Below are 24,107 nucleotides of genomic sequence, written 5' to 3'. Positions count from 1 at the left end.
CTCAAGGCACAATAGAACTGAGCTTGAGTGGCTGTGGACCTCCTGCAAAAAAGCTCCCACGGAGTCCAAATGCACAGGTGCAGTGAAGCTGCAGAACAGTCAATCCAACACACACAACTTCTGACCTACCACAGGGAGTCTTGTCCCATAAGGCATTAAAAAAATAGCGTGAGAACTAATGTTTTGCATGCACAGTGCGACTGTACAGCACAGGCAGTGGAGTGATGTCCATCACACGCCTGATTTAGTTGTTCTCTATGCGGATGGACAGTGTAGCCAGGGGCCCTGAGCAGTCCAAAATGTGTTGGGAGCTCAGCTTCCCACTGCTGTTGGAGGCTGAGTTCTGGCTTTGGAGAACAACTCCAGAGCTGCCAAAGGGGAACAATCAGGCAGGTAACCAATGTGGACAATAACATCCAGCATGTGACTCTGTAGCATTCCCATGAAGTCATAGCTTTTCAAGAACAAAATCCGATGGACTCCAAAAATGTCAGGAATGCTCAAGGCCTCATCGTTGACAACAGCCCCATTGACTTTGTGTTTATTAAGTAAAAGCAGTGGAAAAGCCCAGCTCCAGGCAGGACCTTGATGCGGTTTTAAGGGAGCTGGCAATACCAGGAGAGAGGGTAGGAGAAGGAGAAGCTGTGCCAACTGTGCAGGAGAAATCCTGGAGAGACAGGCAGCATAGCTCCTCACAAATTGCCACCAACCCATTTCTTCCTCTTCCCCTGCTTGTTCATGTCTGCAGCCTTAAATTCATATTCCACGGCATCTACTTCCCTCTTCCTTGGTGTTCAACCCCACCCCCCACACAACAAATGGCCTCACTGAGATAAGTTAAACCTTTAGCACCTTGCCATAGAAACAAAAGGGCTTCCAGAGCAGTTTAAGGAATAATCAAATAATGACTTCTCAGCTCCGGCCCAGCAAAATGTGTCACACACAGAGAAAAAAGAAAACATGCAAGTGCATGTCAGCACAGCAGACACATAAACATTTACATCAACAGCGGCAAATAAAAAGCAGCCCTCAGTATCACGTAGGATGGACATTAGACACTGAAGCCTTAAAGGTATTTGTTTCAAAAAAAATCAGCAGGGGCCCAGCTGACCATCACTTAATTATAACAATAGATGATGAAGATTGCCTCAGCTTCTGTGAAGTAGGACAGCACAGGTCGGTTACAAGAGTGAAAGCAGATGACAGTCTTGTTGCAGGGTTTCAGTTACATGAGAAGGGACAAATGTCAGCACATAGAGACGTACAGATATAAATAATCAGGAGTCATGAATGGTGTATATAATCAGGAGTTTATGAATGGTCTGTTCATTGGATCACTGGCTCAACAGCTAAACAACTTACTAAAAGAATGCAAACTTTTATTTTTCAATCCTACTGGTTTATGACCTTTAGAAAAAGCAACTCCCCAGTTTCTCTGAAGTCTAGTTCATTCTGGAGGTTCAGATGCTCAGCTGAACATGAGCACCTCCCAGAGAACAGATACAAGGGCAGCACATCTTCCCCCAGTGACACTTCCATTGTGATCAGTGTGAAGTATTTCACTTTGAGTTAAAACTTACCACATTGATGGCAGCAAGGGGCAAAAAGCATTTGAAAATCATGTTCACAGTACTTCCTCCCTTCAAACTGCAAATAGAGAAAGATCTAAGTGTTAGAGGGACGAGGAACATGCACTTAACATAAATGCTGTAACACCCTGGTGTGTTTCCAGATACAATTAGGTAGTAAAACAGAGGGGCTGAACAAAAAAACCAGACCATGAGCTCCATGTGCTAGACATTACATCCACCCACCTTACTTCACCTACTAGTTAGCATGTAGTGTTAATAGCACACCATTTCTCCGGTTCTGCTGAGAGCGTAAGGCATTTTCTGTCACCCATTTACATCACAGGAGACATCTGAAGTTTGACAGACTGCTGAAACTGATGCAGCCAAGCACACTCTGAGCAGGAAGTTAGCTAACAAACAGCTTCGCCAGCAGGAGGCGAGAAACATTTTTCCCAAACTTATTTGAGGTCTTCCTCACTCTACATTTCCTGCCAGAATGACCTAGCATAGCGGAGGAAGTACACATGGTGGAGGCTGGGGTAGGAAGAACACCCAGGGGCAGAAATCTTTGCAATTTATGGAGCAGTACAGCCAAAACATGAAGGGAAATAAGCCTTTTGCTTCATGATGCTTATTTCATAGAATCATAAAATCATTTAGGTTGGGAAAGACCTGTAAGATAATCAAGTCCAAATATTAAGGAGCAAAGTTCACTACATCGATCAGATTAAATTGATTTTAAAGGATTTGAATTTTATCACAGCTTAGGTAAGTTCAGCTACAGTTCAAGCTCTCATAGAAAAAAAACCCCATATGGAATAAAAAGATTCAACAGTACTGAATTAGTAGCTTAGCCAAAGAATATGTAAAAACATGCAGGCAAGTATGTGCTGAAATGAAGGGAAATGTTTAGATACCTTCAGGCACCATCATTATTAGACACAAATGCCAATGGGCATGTCAAAACCAGGTAGACAATATTAAGTATTCTATAAAATGTTTGGATTTGAACGTCTCAGTTTAAAACAGTGGAAAAAAGAGGACAGCAGGAAACCTTGCTCTTTTCTTTTTACTGGGCCTAAGACAAAACAAAGTGAATAGCATAAAATACTACCCACAAAATAAGGTTTTGTACATGGACAGAAAATACAGAAATGTGTTTCAAGATTACCTGTTCTATACTATGAAATGACAAGAATTGAATACAATATAATTATAATAAATACTCCTGCAACTGGCAGGATGGGGATCTAATGAAACATTTTTAAAGTCACTAGATATTTAAGGTTAGAAAATTCCTGTTCCCAACCTGAATTGCACCTATTAGGAACAGAAAGACATTAGCTCAGTATAGACTTTTTGAAAAGTCTCTGCCAGAAATTTATCAAGTGCTATTCCAGTGTAAAACTCTAAAACAGATTACTTTTTAATTTCAGCTTTTAAAAAAATAATAATTGAGAGGTACAGAGCTATTACTTTCTCAAGGAGTAATGGAAATTACTGGTTCATTGTGAATTGTGCTTGCTTCCTGTTGGATAAAATCCTTTTCAAACTGAAAAAAAATGAAAGCTTCCTGTTGTGTGTAAACAGGTGGTCCAGTGGGGGATGCTTAGGCTTGCTTAAATTTCAAAGCCACCACATGTTGATCTGGACAGACCAAACAGGTTTTCTTCCCCTCTTGTTTGTGTCAGGCAAGTTGGTTCCCATTCAGTCTTGTTTATATTTTCAACCTCTCTGCTCGTTTGTGCTGCCCTTTGTGCTGCCCTTTGTGCTGCCCTTTGTGGGTGACCCAGCAGTTATCATCAGAGAAAGCCTTGAGCTTCTGTAACAAATCTTATAGTACATAGTTTAAAGCAAGGTCATTTCACTGTTATATGCTGAAGGTCCACGAGGTAAATGGCTCGTGAAGTAACCTCCAGCTTACCTGCATGTTTTTAGCTAACTTAAGTGGAAAGACATGCACAAAAACTGAGTCTTTAAGAGATTGTTTCTCTAAGGTGGCTTTTGGTAAAAACCTTTTTAAGAAAACACTCGAGGTACAACTGGAATAGAAACAAATCTGACCATCTGTTCTGCCATTAGTATAGGACTGTGCACAGCTACCTGTAGAGAGGCTCTACAACAGCAGCTCTAGGGAATACACACCTTCCAGGTGCTGGAGTAAAAGCAGACCAGAATTGCTACCACTTCACACCTAACAGCAAAGGATGGAGATGGTAACTCTGCTGGAATGTGCTTGTGTTAACTTTTGTTTAGATTGAGTGCATAAAAAAACTTGCTAAAATGATGTTACTGAGCAAACTGGAACACAAATCAAATATGCCCTACCCACAATTTCTGGGCTAATTTCACATTAGCTCTCAGGAATCCATACTATCATTCCTAACACAGGTTAATGAGGACATCCACAAAACTCCTGGATGCTGTGCAGACTCTAAGCTGTGGACGGGCACCACTTGTGCCTGTGAGCGACTTGGCTCCAGAGCCAGACCACAGCGAGCTGTGCTGATCAGGGTGCCTGCGAGGCAGCCCAGAGACAAGTCCTGCAGCACACGAGACCTGACCAGTTCCAACCCCACCCATGGAACACAGCGTGAAAGCTTATCATGGCAGTGTGTGACGGCAAATGTGATAAGCAGCTTAATGACTAAGTGGGGGAGCTCTGCAAGGCTTGCAATAGGCAGGGGAACAGTATTTGTCTTCTTAATTGCTAAGAGCTGGAAATAATTTCCAAGAAATACTAGCTTAGCTAAACCAGGCACAGAATAAACACAAACTCATTCTGGGCAACCAACAAATGCCTGCATTTACCCACGGGAACCTGCTCAGAAAAACACATTACCTGGCCACACCTCCAAACACATCCATCTTCTCAAAGACTGCATTAAACCAGTCTGAGGAAGATGTCCTTTCTGCCTGTCTTCTCCAGTCAGTGTTTTTCTTGACAGTGAAACAGATTATCTCAAGTCCTCTGAGCACTGTCAGCCACTCCTGAACATTCACCAACCTAAGCCCACCTTCTACCTGCTCAGGACTTTCCTTCCTCCCACAGAATCACAGAATGGGTCAGGTTGGAGGTGGGGTCATCTGGTCCAACCTCCCTGCTCAAGCAAGGTCATCCTAGAACACACTGCACAGAATTGCATCTAGATGATTCTTAAATATCTCCAGTGAGGGAGACTTCACAACCTCTCTGGGCAACCTGTACCACTGCACAGTAAAGAAGTTCTTTCCCATGATCAGGTAGAACTTCCTGTGCATCAGTTTCTACCCATTACCTCTTGTCCTGTTGCTTGGCACCACCAGGCAGGGCCTGGCTCCCTCCTTCGACACCATCCCTTCAGGTAACTATATATGTTGATGAGGTGCCCTCTCAATTGTCTCTTCTTGAGTCTGAACACGCCCAGCTCAAACATTTAGCACACAGTGTTATCTTCATTCCTGCGATAACCTACTGGCACTCCACTTCTGACTTACTGTCTTTGAGAGCAGCATGTGTCAAAGACCAATCATCATGAATGTAAGTGTTAACAAGGTAGTAGTAGGAAGCAAAATGCCTACATCCAATATATCTAAGCATCACTAAGGTACTTGCCTCTGCAACAGAGATTCAGGTATGGCCACCCATGAGCAACACAGAGAGATTGTAACATTCCTGAACTAGGTCCAAAAGTAGGACTTTTTCTGCTGCAGTCTCCCTTAGGGGATATAGGCTGCCTAGAGGACGATTTCTGAAACTTACCTTTAAGGACCATTCAACTTTCTGAAAGAGGTCCCTGGAATATCTCATTGTTTTTTGAGTCAGAAAAAGAATTAATAAAGTATTCATTATTTAGAGAAAATACATTTTATTGGTTTAAGACATTTTTATTAACATAATTACAAATATTTTAATTTTGAAACATTCATATCATTTTACATTTGCCTCAGGTCTTAACATGTCAGGATGGACTCTTTATCGAGTCAGCTCAGTATATATTAAAAATTGTAATGCCACTTGTTAAGTATCTAGGGGGTGTTCTTTTGTTTATATTTAATTAATTCTACCTTGCAGATCACCTTTTGATGCGTTATGGAACACTACAGGCTGATTTACTACAATTTATGTAGCACTATCCCTAGAGCCTTTTGATCCTCAAACAAGGTGAGAAAAAGCAAATCCCCAGGAATCCCCTTAGCCAGGCTCTTTTGCGATCCACACTCTTCCCTCAGCCTCTCCTCATCACCACATAACTGGCTCTGTAAAATTAGAAATGCTTCTATGGAAGATAAACTATTGTGCTCTTGCCAAAGCATGACACCTGTATGTGAGAGCACAGGATTGTTCCTTTTACACTCTGCTCATTTTCCTTTTCAGATCATCGTATGACACAAATCCTGTAACTGCTACCTGAAGCTGGACTGTAAGCTACTTGAGCAGGGCCTTATCTCTGACAGTAATTCCCTGTCTCATACCACCTATTGTTCCCTAGACCAATCACTTTGTATTTTATAAACCAGTCTAGAGCTTTCACTAAAGTCACTTTGTGCTGAGCCACATTCTGAATCCCCATGATAGAGGAATGTAAAAGAAAATGATACCCATACCAAAATACCCTACTGAGACAAGGCCAATCGACCTGGAGCTGAGAAATATGAATGGGATCAGGTTTTAACCTGTGAAAGTGTGTTAAGAACTGATAATTTTGAATGCTCTGGACTGTTAAACTTAAAGAGTTGATCTTACACTGGCCCTGTCTGGTTTGGATCTCAGCATGCTGACATACAGATCATCTCTTTTTCCATGCCAAGCTGGACTCACTCAACTCAGCAATAAACCTCCTATGGACCACAGAATGCTGGAGTTCCCCTCTATATCACTTTCTCCTCTAAGAAGTATGTTTTCTCTGTATTTCTGGTATGATACACCAGATTCACGAATTTCAGGGAAAAAAATCTGCACTGAGAAAAATATCTCCAGCAGTTTTTCTGTCAGTGCTGATAACATTAGGCTCCACATTTAAAAAAGGTTATATACATTGATATCCTCCAAATTAGTACAGAAATGCTTCTGGCTTTTTTCTCCCTTTACTGGGCATACTCTTTCAGAGCCCAAATCCTCCCACGGGACTTTCTAAGCTATCTGTCTGCCTGTAGCTACTTCTGCTATGGGAATGAAGGCTCAAGAGGGGGTACGGTGACAGGAGGGGTCCTGCTTACCTCGTAGAAGAGCCCTTCAGGGAACTGCTGAAAGCACTGGGCGCAGACGAAGCACTGCTCATGGTACAGCTCACCATTGCTGTTGACAATTTTCTCGTCAGGGGCAAAGCCCCCCCTGCAGCGCTCACAGATGGCATTTGCGAGTGCGTTCGCCATGTTGCTGGCATTAAAAAAATAAAAAAAGAAAGAGAAAATTAGCCTAAATACACAACAACACCGGTTGTTGGTGGTCCCCCCTCCCCACACCAGGCCAAACTACATCAACCTAATGCTAAGCTGCTCAACACAAGTTTTTCAATGAACTTCATGGCTTGTGGCATCTCCTCAAAAATAAAACTAACCACTTCTCCCTGCTCCCTAACTCTTTAGAAACAAAATCCCTGCAATGTGCTCTAATTAATTAAAAACCCCAAACAGAAATGTTGACACTACGGACACATTTACAGGCTTTTTATGGTTAAAAAAGACAGGCAATTCAAAGTACTATAAGAATTATGAAATACATTAAAATTACTGGAAACAAGGGCAATTATTAGCAATGATTGAGAACTGGCATCACATAAGAAAACATAAATTATTAATTGTAAACCAATTCCTAATTCTAAAATATACGTATAACAGCATTAGTTCAGAGCTCTAAATAAACAATGTGAAAGAATGTGCGGGATCTAGTCTGGCAGATATTAATGAAAACCAGAATAGTTAAATAATTATCCTTTAAACGAGCTCTGCATAACTTGAAGTTATTTTACAAATTTAGTTTGAAGTCATGGGATTTTTGATTGGCTTGTTAGGATTTATCTCAGGGAGCTCAGCTCATGATGTACCAGCTCATAGCCCACTCCAGGGCCAAGGGGGAGGATGTAATGCTCTGGATGACCCACCGCAACCCACACACAGGCCAACACAAGCTGGCAAACCCATACCAGGGATGCAAAGAAATACTGAAACAGAAACCTTGGCTGCTTCTCAAAGGCACAGGACCAAAAGAATTGGCAGTGTGGTAGCTGTCCACTTCTGCAGAAGATAGTACAGCTGTGTTTCAATTAATTAAGGCCAGAAAAAGGTTCTTTAGATTTTTCCTTTGCAAACATTTTCTTACTCATATCTAGACTCCCAAAGCGATGCCTTCCAGGATCACCTCTCTGCCCTAATACCATGTGGTAGCAGAGAGCAAATATAGGGCAATGGTCTAGTTTCATTACAATCTGATCTCAGCTGACAAAACCACTGACTCAAACATCTATCTGGAAGGTTATTAGACAAGTGACATTATTTTAAACACATGTGCATGCATGCATACATTTTGATATAGCTATCATGCTGTGCTTCTAAGTGCAGAGCATGCAGTCCTCTGCACGACGCCAAGCCTTCCTTCTTATCCCTTCAAGAGCTCCCACCATGTTCAATAGGAATTGAATTCATTCCCTGCACACCCTCCAAGGGAGCAAGCAAATACCTAGCATGTGGTTCAAAATGGAATGTGTTTTATCTATTTCTTACACTGTCTCACAGAAGAGCCCTACGCAAGGTCACATCTGACATGTTATTATTAGCTGGCACTTTTTTTTTCTCTCTCTTGATCTTTGCAGATAAGGAAAACAGTAACTGCAATCCAAATATCCACTGCCCTCACAGTGAAACAAGTGGGCAAATTTCACATGAAGATGGGCTGCAGGATGGTCTAACCCATACATAACAGACAGACCTATGGACAAACTGCAGTGACTATACACATAAGGAGTGATCAACTATAAAGCTCGCCAATGGTCTTCATGGACTGTGTATGCTTTCTCTGGGGCAAAACCTCAGTCAATTTCCCCATCCTCCTTGTCAATCTAAATGAAGAATAATCACAAGAGAAACTGGGATCTTTCATCATCACTTCAACAGTGCTCGAGCATTAAGGATGTTAAGTGCTGCTATACATGAAGTATAATCCAAGCAAAAACATGAAACAAAGTTCAAAACCAAATGAAAACAAAGTTTTCCTCTTCAGGAAAACGTGCTTCACTTTCAAACACATCATATATGTAAAACAAGTGAAGTATGTAATACTTCTGCATTAATGAAGCCGTTTATCCATTTGCCCAGAATAACTGGCAAACAACCTGAAGGCAGAGAGACTACTTTACAATTTCCAACCCCAGTTTTACTGCTGATAAAAATTTCTGATGCAATTAATGATGAAATTTAAAATAATTCAAATTTTAGTTGACAGTTACAACTGGCAATGTTTCAAGCAGAACAGTGGCAAAGGTTGGATGAGAGAACAGCTTGCACAGCCTGCTCAGATCTCAGATCATAAAATACATTATGTACAATACACCAGTAATGTCACTGGAGTTACACCCCAAAGCTGAACAGAATGAACTTACAATCTTGCATAAAAGTCACAAAACTCTTTGTAGAGTTTTATTTCACTGTGCCTACGTTGCAATTTTGACACTGGTTTCTCGCCTTCATTTCCTGCAGAGTTGTGAGCCTCAGGAGTGACCTTGTACGCAACCTCTTCATCCTCTGGGATGGGGTACGGCTGAGCTCTGCGCTGGAAGTCCATCTCGCTCCGATTGCTTTCCTGGGTGTATATATTCTATGCTTATACTGCAAAGAAGCTGTAGGCAAAGTCTGAAAAACAATATGCTGGATTTCCCCTTGTTCCCAGCAAAGTGATTTACTTTAACAGCTCCGTGTCATGTAGCTGGAGCTACTCAGCGCCCTCCTAGAGCTTCAAGTTAAAAGTTCAGTGGTGGGGCTGTGAGCCTGTCACGCTGAGATTTACTGAGGCTGGCTGTGCACAGAGGAGAACACTCCCCTGCCAGGCCCTTATGTAAACTCGCATGCTGGAAAGAGTCTTTGCTGCTGGCTGCTGACAGAAGCTGCCCAGCAGAGCTGTGGTGTGAGTACCCTATGTGAGCAAATAAGGTCACCCCCAAACTCGTCTGCAGCTTCTTTCTGCTGAGGGGGGTTGTTTCGGTTTTTGAGACAAAATTTCAGGAGGAAACACTCCAGAATGAGTGCTCCTCCATTTCCTCCTTCAATGAGACAAATGGGTCACAAGGAGTGAAAGTGGGAAAAAGAAACCAAACTGTTTATTAACTCGAACAAAACAGGGTAGAACAGGATTAAAAAAAAACCAACCAAACTCAAAATACAGCAAATTCCCGGAGAGGGAACAGACACCCGGGCTCGGACCAGCCGGGGCCACCCCGCAGGCTCCCCGGACCGGCGAGGAGGGAAGGGAGTCAATGAGGGAAGGGAAGGGCAAAAAGAACAAGAAAAAAACCCCAACAGAACCTTTCCCCAGCTAGCTGGAACACAAAGGGAACCAGAAAGCAGCACAGCGCTCCCGGCGCACTCGCTCCCGAGCCCCGCCGAGCCCCCCGAGCCGCCGGGCCCCGCTGAACTGCCCCGCACTCGGGCCCGCGGCTCCGGGCCGGGGCCGTCTTAGAGGCACAGCGGCCTTGGGCAGTGAGCGGACGGCTAAGGAATAAAGCGGCTTCATGACATCAGCCCAGGACAGGGGTGGAGGCAGATTCTAACAATATTTTATCATGGGCAAAGCAGCAGTGGAAAGCAGGAAGAGAAGACTCCTGTCTCCAGGTAAATATTGCTTTAATGCTAGAGTATGTTAATTACCTTGTAAAAATGGCCTTTAATGCTCCACTTGTGTCTTCTAAGTCATATGTGCTGAATTTATCTATAGGTGTCTTTCCTCTTGTCAGTACTTCAGACAAGGGAAAGGTACAGACAGATAATTTGATTTCTGTTGTGCTTCTCAGGCCATTAACTAAGCTGACAGGCATGCCATAATGGACAATGTATGAAGGAGGAAAACCAAAGCTTTATTTCCAGTGATGCGCTGCATTTAGAACAACTACCCAATGTAAAAAAACTAACTGAAATAGGATTTGCAGCTAATAATTACATTCCTTCAAGCTCTCCCTGTTTGAAGCACAGTGCTTGTGGCAGATGAGGGATACTCAGCTTCTTGCACTTTCTAACTGCAGAAAAGGAAGGCTTTTGGGAAGCCCTCCTGAGTAACTAACTAACTGGCTCAGCCTTGTTAGCAGTCAGTTGAACTGCAGAACTGCATGCACTTTGTGCTCATGACACACAGCACGCAGGTATCTGAAGAATCTGCTAGACTTTGACAGGGCATGTGAAAGCAGAGGATTACAAGAAGGAGACGAGCAATGGAAACAAGTAGAGGAACTAGAACTAGAAGATCAGAGAATCACAGAATCATTTAGGTTGGAAAAGACCTCAAGAGCACTGAGTCCAACAATTAAACTAACACTGCTACATTCACCACTAAACCATGTCCCCAGGTGTCACATCAACACATCTTTAAAATACCTCCTGGAATGGTGACTCTACCACTTCCCTGGGCAGTCTGCTCCAGTGTTTGACAACATTTCCGTGAAGAAATTTGTCCTGATCTCCAATCTAAACCTCCCACAGCACAACGTGAGGCCATTTCCTTTTGTCCTGTCACAGGATATGACAGAAGGTCTAGTCAAGGCTAGTCTCTTAATATACCTGTACCTTCCTAGGACCTACTACAGAGGGTCTGGCTGATGACGGTTTTTTGGCCGTATCTCTCACCAGCAGCTGGGACAGCTTGCTCAGCAAGCGTACAGCAGCCCACACACCCCTCTCCACGCAGGCCGGAGCTTGCACGCAGCTGCCTTCCTGAGCTCAGCCAACACAGTCCTACACTGCTGCTTTGCTGACAAATTTGTGGAATGGGTTTGGTCAGTGTCTTTCCTTCACTTCCCCTCAAAAAGGAGCAACCCCTAGGCAAGCTATTTCCCTGTGTAGGTGGGAGCCAGGCAGCATGACCTGGCTTATTTTCCTGTCCGTAGGTGTGATTATTCATCCTATGCCAGAGCTACCAGCAGTCACAAGCTCTAACAGGCTAAGGAGGCTGCACCCTCACCACTGACACAGCTTGGCTGCAGCTCAAGCCCTATTTTTATCTGTCATGGGGCAAGCTCCAGATGAAGCAATGCTCAGGTTGTAGCCCTAGGCCACAAAGATCTTGCCAGAGCACCACTGCAGTCCTGGAACAAAAGGTTTCTGCATTCTCTGGAGCACCAGTGATGAAAATGAGCAGTGTCTGCCGAAAGATATGCAGGTATAGTGATGCCAGTTCTGCTTCCCAACGCTTTGTGCACAGGTCAATGCTGAGCTTCTGTAGGTACAAAAAACTCCAGCAAGACTGACTGCAATGGACTAAAAATGCTGATTCACCAGGATTAGTGCAGGTGCACAAAGCCACTAAGATAAGAAACAGCAAGTCAGCCTATCTCTTCCTCTTATCGCTATTTTCTCAACGATTTCCCAACTGTTTTCCTGTATTTTGTCCCAGATCACAGACGATTCTCCTGGGAAGATGCTGCTGCAAATCAAAAGTGCCCCGTAAAGTTTTTCTCCTGGTGGACTACTACAATTCTTGCAGTAACCTGAAATCCACAGGTGACCAACGTGGCTAGAAGCCACTTCTGCTGTCTCATGTCCTCTTTGGTCAACAAGAAAACATTTGCTTGCTTCTTCAGCTTGCTACTGTGCAATGTTCTGCATGGCTGTAGCAAAGCAAGTAGTACAGCAAGTTAGTGCAGCAAGATGTCCATCCAAAAAGCCTGATTTAATCTTCCTAGTCTTTTTCAAGAAGCAGTCCTTCAAACATAGGGCTCCATATGTGCAATAAGTAGAAGCTGCCTGGTTCTCCAGTCATATTACCATTGCTGCTGGTGGAATGACTCCCAATGTTTTCCATTAAGCAAGAAAGGAGCTTGACAGGAGTTTAAAAAGGGCCTTTCTGCTACTGAACAAAACACAGCTTTTACTGTGAAGGTCTGGTAATCCACAAATCCAGAGCAGCTGGCCATCTTTCTCTTTTCTGTCATTTTGCAGGAGGCATGCTGCCAAGACCTGAAATACATTGTTAAAAATACACTGCATTTTCATTAGGGAATTCTAGGCTACTCTGAAGTGAAGTTGTCCATGGGGAGTGAGAAGCATGTAAGGGGTTGGTTGTTTTGCAGCAGCAGCAGCTTCCCAAGGGTATTCCCTGGGAAATGGGACAAAACATACCAGCCTGTTGTTAAAGATGCAGTGTTATGGAGAAGAGAAAAGGGAGAAGTTCAGCGTTTAACTAGAAAAGGTAGGTATGAAAGAAAAAGACAGTCTCGTCTTGGCACACTGAGGATCTTATCAGAAGCCAAATCTGGTGGTAGGGAAGGTGCTGAAAGAAATGGTAGAAGAGGGAGGGAGAAGTGTCCCGCTGCAGTTACCAGAAGGGCTTTAGTAAACAATAGCAAAAATAGCTGCACTGCCTAATCCCTGCTGAAGGATGACTGCCGCCTCACTCCACGCTGCTTTCTCTGGAGAGCTTTCCAGTCAGGCTGCCCATGCTGGTGGCTGCCAGGGGCAGACAGGGACTCTTACAGAGACGACTCGGTGGCCAGCCAAGCCTGCTGAGCATTTCACTCCGTGCCACAAATAGCCGTGCGGAGCAGTCACGGCTCCAAACAAGGTGCTTGGCAAAGGCAGCTGCTGCTTGGCAACCTATTTGTGCCACCGTGACATATCGCTGCACCGCCGGCGCTGTCGGGAGGCCAAATGGCCCATCGGGACACCCCGGGGGGGATGAGTAATCACAGTGCATCCCACCACTTCCCCCACAGGTACGTGTGGTTTAATTTTAATGATGTATTAACAGATGCTATGCAGTGGCTCTCACACGCAAAATACAGAACAACCTAGAACAGAACTTTGGCTGCAAAAGATGTGTGGGCTGGCAGTGCCCTGCTCTGATTTCTGCACCAACATTTTGAAGCACTAGTTGACCTTTGGTGGGGGTTTTTTATTGAAATTAAAAACACTCCTGGGTTCTGGTTGCTGCAATTGTTTATCTCTTAAGCAATAAAATACTTTCCATGTTAAGCTGGTCTCCTAAGGCAGTTCGAAAGAAGGCATGAATCTTTTATATAATAAAAATGCACATTACAGGTAGGATTTTCACATATGCTCAGCACTGCTATAACTACTGTTTCTATTAAAAATGATGAAAAACCATCTCAAAACCACTACAGTAAAAACCAGGTGAATTCTGAGTGCTCCTAAAAGCTTCATTCTTTAGACTTCACCTCAAAATGCATAATTAAGCTTATGTGGTGGGAGTTTAAACAGGGCAAACAAAAAGGCAATTCTAGTTGTTTCATATAGTTCAGTATAAATTTATTCTAGTATAAACATGTCCAAAAAATGCTTTGGTTTCCGCAGACAGAGAAGGTTCACATTCCATCTCTCCATAAGGAAGTAAACATAACTGGAATAGACAGGTAAGCAGCACCTTCCCACACAATGTTTTATCAATAATTCAAGCACAGTGAAAAATCAGCCTGACAGAATTTGTAGAAAGGGAGAGCAATATGCAACTGCAGCATTTTCCTGTTATAAGTAATATTTCAGCAAAGTATTGTGTTTTCTTCCTGCTGGTTACAAGTATTACCAAATGAAGCCATGCTCCATGTAAACCAAGTAATGACTTCTGTGTACAGATATTTGATACTCTTTAAAAGAGTCATCTCTTCCTCCCCCACTACTATTTTTTTTAATCCTGTGCAGACAGGAAAAACAAAACAACAGACACAGTATCATGTATGAGAAGCTCACAAACTCCAATAATTTTGTGTTGCACAAGACACAGTATATTATTGGTTATTCTTCAAATTTGCACCCTGTGTAGCTGACTGCATGCCTACCTCAACATGGTATCCAAATTCTGTATCCAAAGTCCTCCAACTCTATAAATTTCAAAGATGCGTTTGCACTGATGCATTTCATATAGCATTTACAGCTTCATTTCCAATTTAAGAATAATAAAAAAGGTCAGCCACTCAATACGAGGGGCTGCACATCAAATATCCCTGAGACACCTGCTGTGAAAAGAACCATCTTTTCAAGTCTGAAAAAATAAGATCAGGCCCTCCAAGCTCCAAAAAAAGTGACAGGACAAGAAGAAACAACCTCAAGTTGCAACAAGAGAGGTTTAGATTGGACATTAAGAAAAAAATTTTCGTGCAAAGGGGTGTCAAGCATTGGAACAGGCTGCCCAGAGAAGTAGCAGAGTCACCATCCCTGAAACTATTTAAAAGACAAGTAGATGTGGCACTTGTACACATAGTTTAGTGGTGGACTTGGCAGTGCTGGGTTATTGGTTGGACTTGATAACCTTAAGAGGTTGTTACAACCTAAATGATTCTATGATTCTAAAACAATGCAGTGACATCTTTCTCTTTAGGGTAACAGTTTCCTAGCACCAGTATTCAGTTCATGTCATCTGTCACTGACATCTACCAAAAATCCTCCACTGAATCCTCAGTGTAATGGCAAATGCCAGCCTTTGATTCTGCCTGAGTCATCTGCCTGCACTATGTGGAACCAATGTTTTGACAAGCTAAACACCATGACCTGAGCTGTTCATCCAGGAGCTATAATTATTATTATGACTCAACATAACACCCCAGCAATCAGGAGAGACTTCCAGTACATCCATGCAGCTCCTTGTAGGGCAGAGAGAACTGCAACACCAGGCTTCCCAGTTCACAGCAATATCTTTATAGTCACGTCTCCACTGGAGACACCATGCTGTGGACTGACCTTCAGCTTTAGTAACCTGCACGTCACACACATCTTTTATTATTACTTTCTTAGTATTAATCTACACTTTCAGCAACATAATTTCTTCTCACCTTCATTAGTCTGAGCTTCTATATGATGAAGTGCAAAGTTTTTCATTGCCTGAATTAATTCATTTTGAGCAGATGTACAATGTGTTATAGCAAACATCTCCTCAGCTGTTCCTCTTCTCTCACACACATGCTAAATCGTAATTATTAGTTACTCCAGGTTTTGGTTTCACATTTTTCTCTTCCTACATTCACTACAGCACCACCAGGCTTTAAAAACTGCAGAGGATGGCAGACAGCTAAGCCATCTGCAGTCAATACTGCAGCATGAAATAATAGCCCTAATATTCAACAGGCAAGAGAACAACCAGGAGCAGTGTATGTTCTGAAGACTCAAGAATGAGTAATGTGTCAACAAATAACACTAATACAAAATAGCATTACTTTCCTACGTCATTACAACGGTTTTAATATTTAGGGTTATGCAAACTGAAAGTCTTCAACTCGTACTTTATTAGCTATTCAATGCTAGTAGCAGACCTGCCAAGTAAACATGAACAAATTTCAGTAGGAGCTTGTGCAAAGCAAGATTTCCATGCATTTTTCTAGCAGAAGGTTTGGCAACTATTGCCAGGTTTTTTTTTAAGTAATTGTTTCTGTCCCAACACCTGACTAATCCTCAATGAGTAAAGCAGCAGTGGACAGCTACAGTATCTATTATAACACTTGTGAGGGAAGAAGATGTAGAAGTTACCCCTTGCAACAAGATACTGCTGGGATCATCTGGAAGAGCAGCATTTTTTTTGCTTGACAGAACAGAATCAAAGGAAAGAGGGAGGATGACAGGGGTTTGTCCTTTCAATCAGAGGCGTTCGAGCCCTGCCAAGACTCCTTCTGCTTTGCTACATACCATGGAGAAGTGGGTGTAATCTGAGGAGTAGCTTTAGAAAGCATTTTAGAAAGCATCTTAGTTTAAAACTAAGCAATTACTTGTACACGTCAGACAAAATGCATGACCTGCAACTTGGTAGCTCATGGAGTTACGCTATTCTGAAGCTGCATTGCTACAATGTCCTTTAGAAAAGTATATATATTGGGACCAGCTTTGCAATGTATCAGAAATACAGGGTATGCTTCACTTCAGTTTCTGAAGTCAGTGAGAAGAAATGTACGAAACAAAAACTGAAAAGCCAAATATTGAGCAGGACAAATAGCTTTCAATGCAAACTTCCTGTATTGGAAAAAGGGGACCAGCCATGGCAGTTTTGAGTCATGACTCTGAGTGGGAGACCAATAGTTGCATAGAAACAGAGTTCAAAAGGTAGACTCACCTCGGGATCAAGAACTTTATGATCTATGAAGAGTGTGGCATGTATGGATTTAACATGCTAGAAAAGTCAAACATCATTTCACATTTGCTCTACCTTTGTCCACTCATTCCTTGCTGGAACAGCTTGAATGTTTTGAATCTTTCATTTTAAAAAGGACAGCTGAGAAATGATGCCAGGTATTGCTATGTGTCTGCCAGTATGTAGCTTCCTTTGAGGCTAATAGTAAAAAGTTTTTAATTCATTTTCTTCTAGCTCTATCACAGCCATTAGGGCAGCCAGAAACAGCAGAAAGGCTACAAGGAAATATGTCATAAAAGTCAGAACCCAAATTTCTCTTGTTGGACAAAAGGCTCCAAAAAGATCAGAAAGGTTCATCTATAAAGACACATCACAGGATGACTTAGAATCTGCTGGCAAAATTGAGCAGTATCATCAAAAAGCACTGCTCACAGAGGATTATATATGAAGCCATCATTTCAGAATGCTACCAGGAACTACCTAAAATGAGAATTTCTACAAAGCTGGCAGATACAAAGATGAAAACTGAACAATGGCAGCCTAAAGCTGCTATGACAAATCAAGCAAGGAAAAAAATAACACACAACTATGTGTACTACAGCATCAGGTACTACACATGAAAACTCAGAGCATTGAGTGATTTGGCAAATGCCCTGAGATTGCTGGGTGAAGGCAAAACCAGAGGAGTTAATTGAAGGAAAAAACACTGAATGCCACAAACTCTGTAGGAAGTCCCTGAGCCACAGCTGGTGGCAAGCTGGGATTACTACCAAGGGCAATCCCATAAAAGGCCCACTCTTTCCTTCTACCTCCCTCCACAGGCATCAGCCTTTGGCCATCCTCAGAAGCAGCATACTTGGCAAGCTAGAGCTGTTCCCATGCCTGGAGAGCATCACGTAAAAGGCTCATGGTCCTCTCGAGGACACTGTGTCAGTCAGCTTCGGGTTTCCTGGAACAGCTCAGAGACCTCAGGAAAACAAAAAATATAAAGAAAGGGAATCCAAACTTACAACCTTCAAACTTTTCTTCCAGATGCCTGCAAGTTGGTAATTTTTATTAAGTGATAACATTGGCATAATTTAGTTTTTCTCTTCTGTGTGTAAATTCACTTCAGCGTGACAGACTGCATTCAAAGGACAGCTTAATTATAATGAAGAATAATAAGCAATCGCAGTACATTGTCTTTAGAGAACACCTCTGATTAGGTGTTATCAGGACACACGAAAACAACAGCAAAAGAAAAGAAATGCACAATTTACCTTTAGTCAGCTAATCCTGTAAATAAGAGCAGTGAAAATCTTAATTGCTATTAATCATCGAAGCTTACATGTTTACTAATATCATAGATTTAAGAGGAAAAGTAGTTACTACTCAGGCTGATGTTACACAAGCAGCTATCTCCGGTCATTTGGAGTCACAGGAGGTGACAGTCCAGGTGACCAAGTCAAACAAAATTGCTTAGTTGTTGTGCAATGTAGGAGACAAGGGGTGAGAGAGAAGGCAAGCAAAAAAGGGTGTGTTCCTCAGGAGTTATTTTAACCCCTAGAGCAATGAAAAGTACAGCACAAATGAACAGTAAAGCCTCTAGTCATTTGGATACCTCAAACTAAGGCTCAATGCAAATTCTAAGTATCCCAATATTAAAATCTAACCATGAAGCATATTTTTGCTGGCTGTAAGTTACTCTAATTAATGGTACCAATTCAGTGTTACATTTACATGGACAAATCCCTTCTTCAATTAGAACAGCTAGCAAACCAAAGTGTTTCTTAGTCCAAAGCTCCCAAGCACCTGATTCAAATGAGTATTTGTAGCACCCAGCTCTCCACTATTCTAGCAGAGTTATTAACCAGAGCAAACGAAGAAGCAAAATTGTTTTATGTCTTAGCACTTCTTTGAAAGTTTTTCCTGCTTTAATAAATTAATTGCTTTTTTAACCAATGTATGGAACAATTACTGCTTCATCTGCTGACACTGGCACGGTGAGCAAGTTAAACGACTCTCACAGAAAGCAGCCATATAAATGTTAACATTGGTGATGCTATAAAGAAATATTACCAGGAGAAATCAAATTTAAGTAAGCTTCCAGGTGCAGACAGATCTTTTATTTTCTCCTTAACCTGCTCTCAGTACCCTAAAGCATCCAAAGGCTCAACAGGTGCCTGGTTTCCCAGACAGTCCCTGAACAGCATTTTCATTCCTTCTTCCTAGGAAGAGCAGATCTTCAGGGCTGATGTGCAGCTGGAAACAGCTGTACATCTTGTCTGGCAGCTACACATGTGCTTTTGATGGCAGATTAAGGAGATTTGTGACCTTTCACACCTCCCAAATGCTGCATTTCATAAAGAAAGGGAGACACTCAGCCCTACTGTGTTGCCAATGGCGGGAATTTTATTCATTTGTTTCTTTTTACACTCGCCTACAAGCCTTGCTGTGCAGAGCCTATCCCCCTAAGGCTCAGTGGGATGTAACCATGTGCTTATGCCTCCTGTTTCATCTGCAAGGAAGTCTTTGTGCATGAAATTCTGGGGCACATCCACATGCCTTCCAGCCTGGAGTCAATGTGCAGAGGCAGGCAGGAGCCTGAACAGATCCAGCAGAAGACTGCCTGCACCTACTCAAACACATGTACCCCTCAGCTTCAGCAGCAGAGAGCAAAGGGAATGCAGATACTCTAAAACTATTAATATGGAAAACATCTACAGTGCTTTCTGCACAGGAGAGCAGACCAGTGAATTACGTGTGACTGACAGCCACTGATGGAAGCTCATCAATGATTATTTATTGTAAATGCTGAAATTTACTGTTTGGTAAAAACTTGAGACTAACCTCTTCAAAAATTGTTTACATTTTTAATGGCATTTGAATGCATATGAACTTAGAAAAGAGAGTTACAGATAGTAGCTAACAGTGATTAAATTCACTTTTAAGTGTAATTGTCAAAAAAACCCCAAAGATAATTGCCTCTGCTTTTGCCAGTACCTTGTACTGAGCTCTGAAAATTAATACCACCAATTTTTTTAGAGGAATCATTCTATTTCTAAAAAACCCATGGGATGAGAAGGGGAAAGAGCAAAAATAGCTGGCATACTGCTACTGCTAAGTGACTCCTAATGATTAATCATAAATATATGTGTACAATTTCCTTTGCATCCCGTTTTCTGAGAAAAGCAAGAAAGAATAGCTCAGCATACAGTCAGAATTTTTTACATGCCATTTCTAAAGACAAAGCAAGACCAGACCTACAGGAGATGTCATTTTTTTCCCACTAAATCAATATAGCTGGAAAAGAACAGGTCTTTAGAACAGTCTGTTCTGAAAAGCAGATTTCTCAGGTTGCATTTAGTTCAATGACTGCCACATCTGTTGCACACAATGAAGTGCCTGGCATCCTCTTGCATTTTGAACTCTGCACCCAGGGAGCATGCTGTATAATTAAGGCTTATGAGCTGGTGAGTCTGCTCAAACAGGCAAAGAGTGGTCTGCATTCAGCACCCCTACTTCAGTGGAGGTCTAAACCAAACACGTTTTTGTACTGTGCAAGTTCAAGAAAAGGATGAACTATCCAGACCACCTTTTACATGGCACAGACAGGCTGCAGCTCCCTAAGAAGTCAGTAAAAGCACCAGTTTTAATCTGCTCTAGCAGCAGATTAAAAGGCTGCCAGAAAACCTATGAGGTTTGTTAAGTGATGCGTGGAGTGAGACAGAAAGAGAAGCCAAATTTTCCATCCCCATCAATATGCTGTGGTGTCAGGACAAATTAAACGTCTGTGACACATTACATGACAAACATTATGTTCTGGTGCACATTTAGGAGTTTCAGTACATTGTTTCACAGTGCCCTAATTATTAGTAATCTCACACGTTTTAAGTACAAATGACACTGACATTCCCAGGAAAGAGCAAAGGCAGAATTTTGGCACCAAGCCCTGCTGAGCGGCTTTGTAATGCCAACACTTGGCTATGTCTCAGCCACAATTTGCAGGTACACAGGGCCCTGTCCTACCAAGCACATCTGGCTCCTGCTGTGATGGCTGGACCCAGCAGCTGAAATAAAAGGTTTTTAATACAGAAGTTCTCAATGGGTGACCTGGGGACACTGGTATCTTGAGTACATTTTGGCCCAGGATTAAAAGAACACTGTTGGAACTGAGAAAGTAGGTTTCAGTGAACTGTTGCTAGAGGGCTGATATTATTTAACACATCTGGATTAATATGTATGTAAAACAAAATACAAAGGTACTAGAACAAAGAACTGGAGAGAGATACTATGAGAGGGCATTGCAAAGCCATGGGTGGCAAGATATATTTAGCAGACATAAAAGAAACCTCTTGTCTTTCTTGTGGACTCTAGATACTCTGAAAGTATTTGCTAAGGACAGGCATCTAAGTGGCACTGGGAGAACATATGGCAAAAACTAGAGCTTTCCATTTTTAGAAAACTAATGAGCTTTTCCTCTTTGTTCTCAATTGTTCTTTGCCCTCTTGATATGTCACAATTCTGTATTTATAATGCCATAGTCTTTTGTCATGGAGAATGCAGTAAAAAAAAAAGCCTGCCTTGCAACACACTGAAATATCACAATATGGGTTAGGAAGGAGCAAGGTTTAGTTTGAATAAGAACCAGCTTAAGTGATTAGCAAACATAAGATAACCTCTAGTTGAAGGTATGGGTTGTCTCCTGCTCTAAAAGCATCATCTGACCATGCTCTATTCACCTTCTTGTATTTCCAGCACTCTGCCCTAAGCTGATTCACAAGTACCCTGATTCGGTATTTCCTCCAATTTGGATTTTATTTCTCAAGACCAATCCCTGTTTCATGTATTTCTCATCTCTAACTGGAAGAGACTCAGGTGATCAAAACACCCAGACTTCTACTGGTGCAGTAAACACACCCCTTCCCCCTATCCAGCCCCCAAATGGTCTCATTCCCATCTTGGATATACATAGTAATAACAGCAACACAACCATACAGAGCTAGTGCTCATTTTTATGTATATGCTTCAAAAAGCGGCTTTCTCTACCCCAAATAGATCTCTCTTTCCTCATTGCTAGTTTTGTACAAAAGAAACTAAATTTAAAAATGTCAGTAATCTCTGTGCATCTTTTAATCTACTAAGTCTGGTTATTCTTCCAACTGCAGTCATACAAATATAACATATATACTGCAAATGCTACTAGAAATCCATCTCAGAAATCAATTCAGAATTAATACTAAAAAGAGATACCAAGCACACATACCAGACCTGCAAGTTAATACATTCATGGAAGTGATATGCTATTTCTGACATCTTATGGCAAATAATCTCTGTAGGTTACAATCATACATTTTGCCACAATTAAGGTCCTTAGTTATAACAAAAGAGTGAATCCCCCAGATCTGAACGACCATTCTTCTGAAATCGCTAACACAGTTGACGAAAACACAGTAACAAAAAGGTTTCAAATTACACAGCACTCCAACCTGATGCACAACCACTACCAAGGAAAAATAATCTAAAAATACAATGAGACAGGCATTAGCAGATAGGAAGTACTTCCTCTCCACTGAGGCTTTTGTTAGCAGATACATAAGGTTCCTATTCTGAGGAGCTTGAAGTGGGAACAGATTGCTTTCACACTGAGCACACTTAGAAAAACACCTTTGCATTTTTACTTTTTTTGGGGGGGTCTCTGCACTTAATCAAGTTAGAAACAAATCTTTAATCTTCATGCTCTGAACAGAGGCTTTCTGCAAATTCATTGTTAATTTTTTTCAAAAGGTTCATTAACACCAGGAAGATAACCCCAGACATTAAATGGCTTTTTGATTTTTGGTCACTCTTGCTGAGTAAGGTCAGGCTTAGCGGCCCTGCTGCATTCTTCTGTCTAAAGCCCTTTCCGAATCAAAGAACCCCCCCACAAAAAAACACAGAGCCCAGCAGCCACCCCATCTCCACACCACCAGCCTGGCACAGGGACTGTGCCAAGACCCTCAAGAGGCAGCACAACCCACAGAATCTGGGTGACCCAGAACTTGCTTCAAAGCAGATGGAGCAAAGTTGTCAGGCTCCAAAACGTTTATTTACTTGCAAGTGCTGGCCATCAGAAGGGATCCAGAAGTAAATGCCAGCTAACATTTGCCCTTCCCAAAGTCAGGGAAGGCTGTCACAACGTCGCCAGAATGCACAAGGTCGCCGTATGGCTCCTGTATTCCTCCTCCAGGGGTTCTTCCATCGTGTTTTGGGGCTGCTTCTCAATGCATGTGTTTTGCAGTGACTTTCCAGAGCTGTGGTTGCATTTTGTTTGTTAAAACCACCGAAGCAAGCAGGCAGCAGAGAAGGGCTCGGTGCCCTGGCAGTACTGTCCATTTGCACTCACCTCAGGTTCTCTTCCTGTGACCCGGGCAGGACACTGTCAGGACGATCGCGTCTCCTCCTGTACAGACCTGAATGTGACAACTCTTTCAGCTGCAAGGCCGTCATATTCCCCTACCTGGAGGAGGGCTGGTTTTTTTTTTAAAGGTGAGGGGGGTGTTTTGGCTTAGGGCTGGGTTTCTTTCCCCCGCCTCTCCCAGCTGTGGGTGCCGAGGAGCGCGCCTGCCAAGATGTCTGGAGAGCAGCGGCTGGGCGGTGTGTCGGCACACCTGCGCCCGCCGGAGCCACCAACCTCTGCAGGCAGGAGGGCAGGCAGGGCAGGCAGGGCAGGCACCCGCCGAGCTGCTTCCTGTTTCTCATAGGTACACACCCTCCCAAAGGGCACCACATTTCCTTTATCACTTGATCACACCTATGGGATGTGTGCGACAAGCTCACCCCCTTCCCTCCAGCTTTCCTCAAACTCTCACCGCCCCGACAGGCACGACCCTGCCCTGTGCTGGGCAAAGGAGGCGGCTCTCCCAGCGCCTCCGCAAGAAGCTACACATCTCCAGGACTGCAATGAGCTGTTTACTCTTTCCTGTTATAATTTACGACAAAGGGAAAGTCATTAGAGCTACGAAACTTCAGTTACTCAAGCACGTTGGCAAGCTGTGATAGGGAGGTTAATGCAGCAAAGTGTGCCGCAAAGTAACTTCAGTAACTAGCATGAAAATACTCTTTTGGAAATGCAACAGCACTGTGCATTTTTCTTCTTCTACCTTGAAAATCAGAAGAAAACCACAATGTAATTTTCTTCCTACTCTCAGCTATCAAAACGCAACCACTATACCAGTTTGTCACACTTTGTAGTGATGGAGTGTCCTGTCTAATTGTAAAACAGGAATGGAAGTGCTTGAAGTTTCCTGCAAGGCAGGAAGGTGGTTAGC

At 42.6% G+C, this 24,107-nt stretch overlaps 1 protein-coding gene across 7 annotated transcripts in view; it reads right to left on the bottom strand.

Annotated features, from left to right (window-relative positions):
• The window catches only part of LIMS1 (LIM zinc finger domain containing 1), a 69,394-nt gene that overhangs the window by 9,766 nt on the left and 35,521 nt on the right, over window positions 1–24,107 (bottom strand). For 3 of the 7 annotated variants that reach the window (XM_039549404.1, XM_019283026.3, XM_019283027.3), the window contains exons 2-3: window positions 6,771–6,930; window positions 1,581–1,647 (exon numbers count right to left, since the gene is read on the bottom strand). In XM_039549404.1, coding sequence (XP_039405338.1) covers window positions 1,581–1,647; window positions 6,771–6,926 — 223 coding nt within the window. In that variant the 5' untranslated portion in view covers window positions 6,927–6,930. Of the gene's footprint in view, window positions 1–1,580; window positions 1,648–6,770; window positions 6,931–9,148; window positions 9,502–23,182; window positions 23,418–24,107 lie in introns of those variants that run through there. The other 4 variants (XM_019283025.3, XM_010394288.4, XM_019283024.3 and 1 more) reach the window with 4 other exon arrangements.

This window comes from Corvus cornix, chromosome 1 (genome assembly GCF_000738735.6).
Source record: "Corvus cornix cornix isolate S_Up_H32 chromosome 1, ASM73873v5, whole genome shotgun sequence".
NCBI lineage: Eukaryota > Metazoa > Chordata > Aves > Passeriformes > Corvidae > Corvus > Corvus cornix.
Note: the sequence above shows the minus strand (reverse complement) of the source record. Positions and strands in the feature narration are given on the sequence as shown.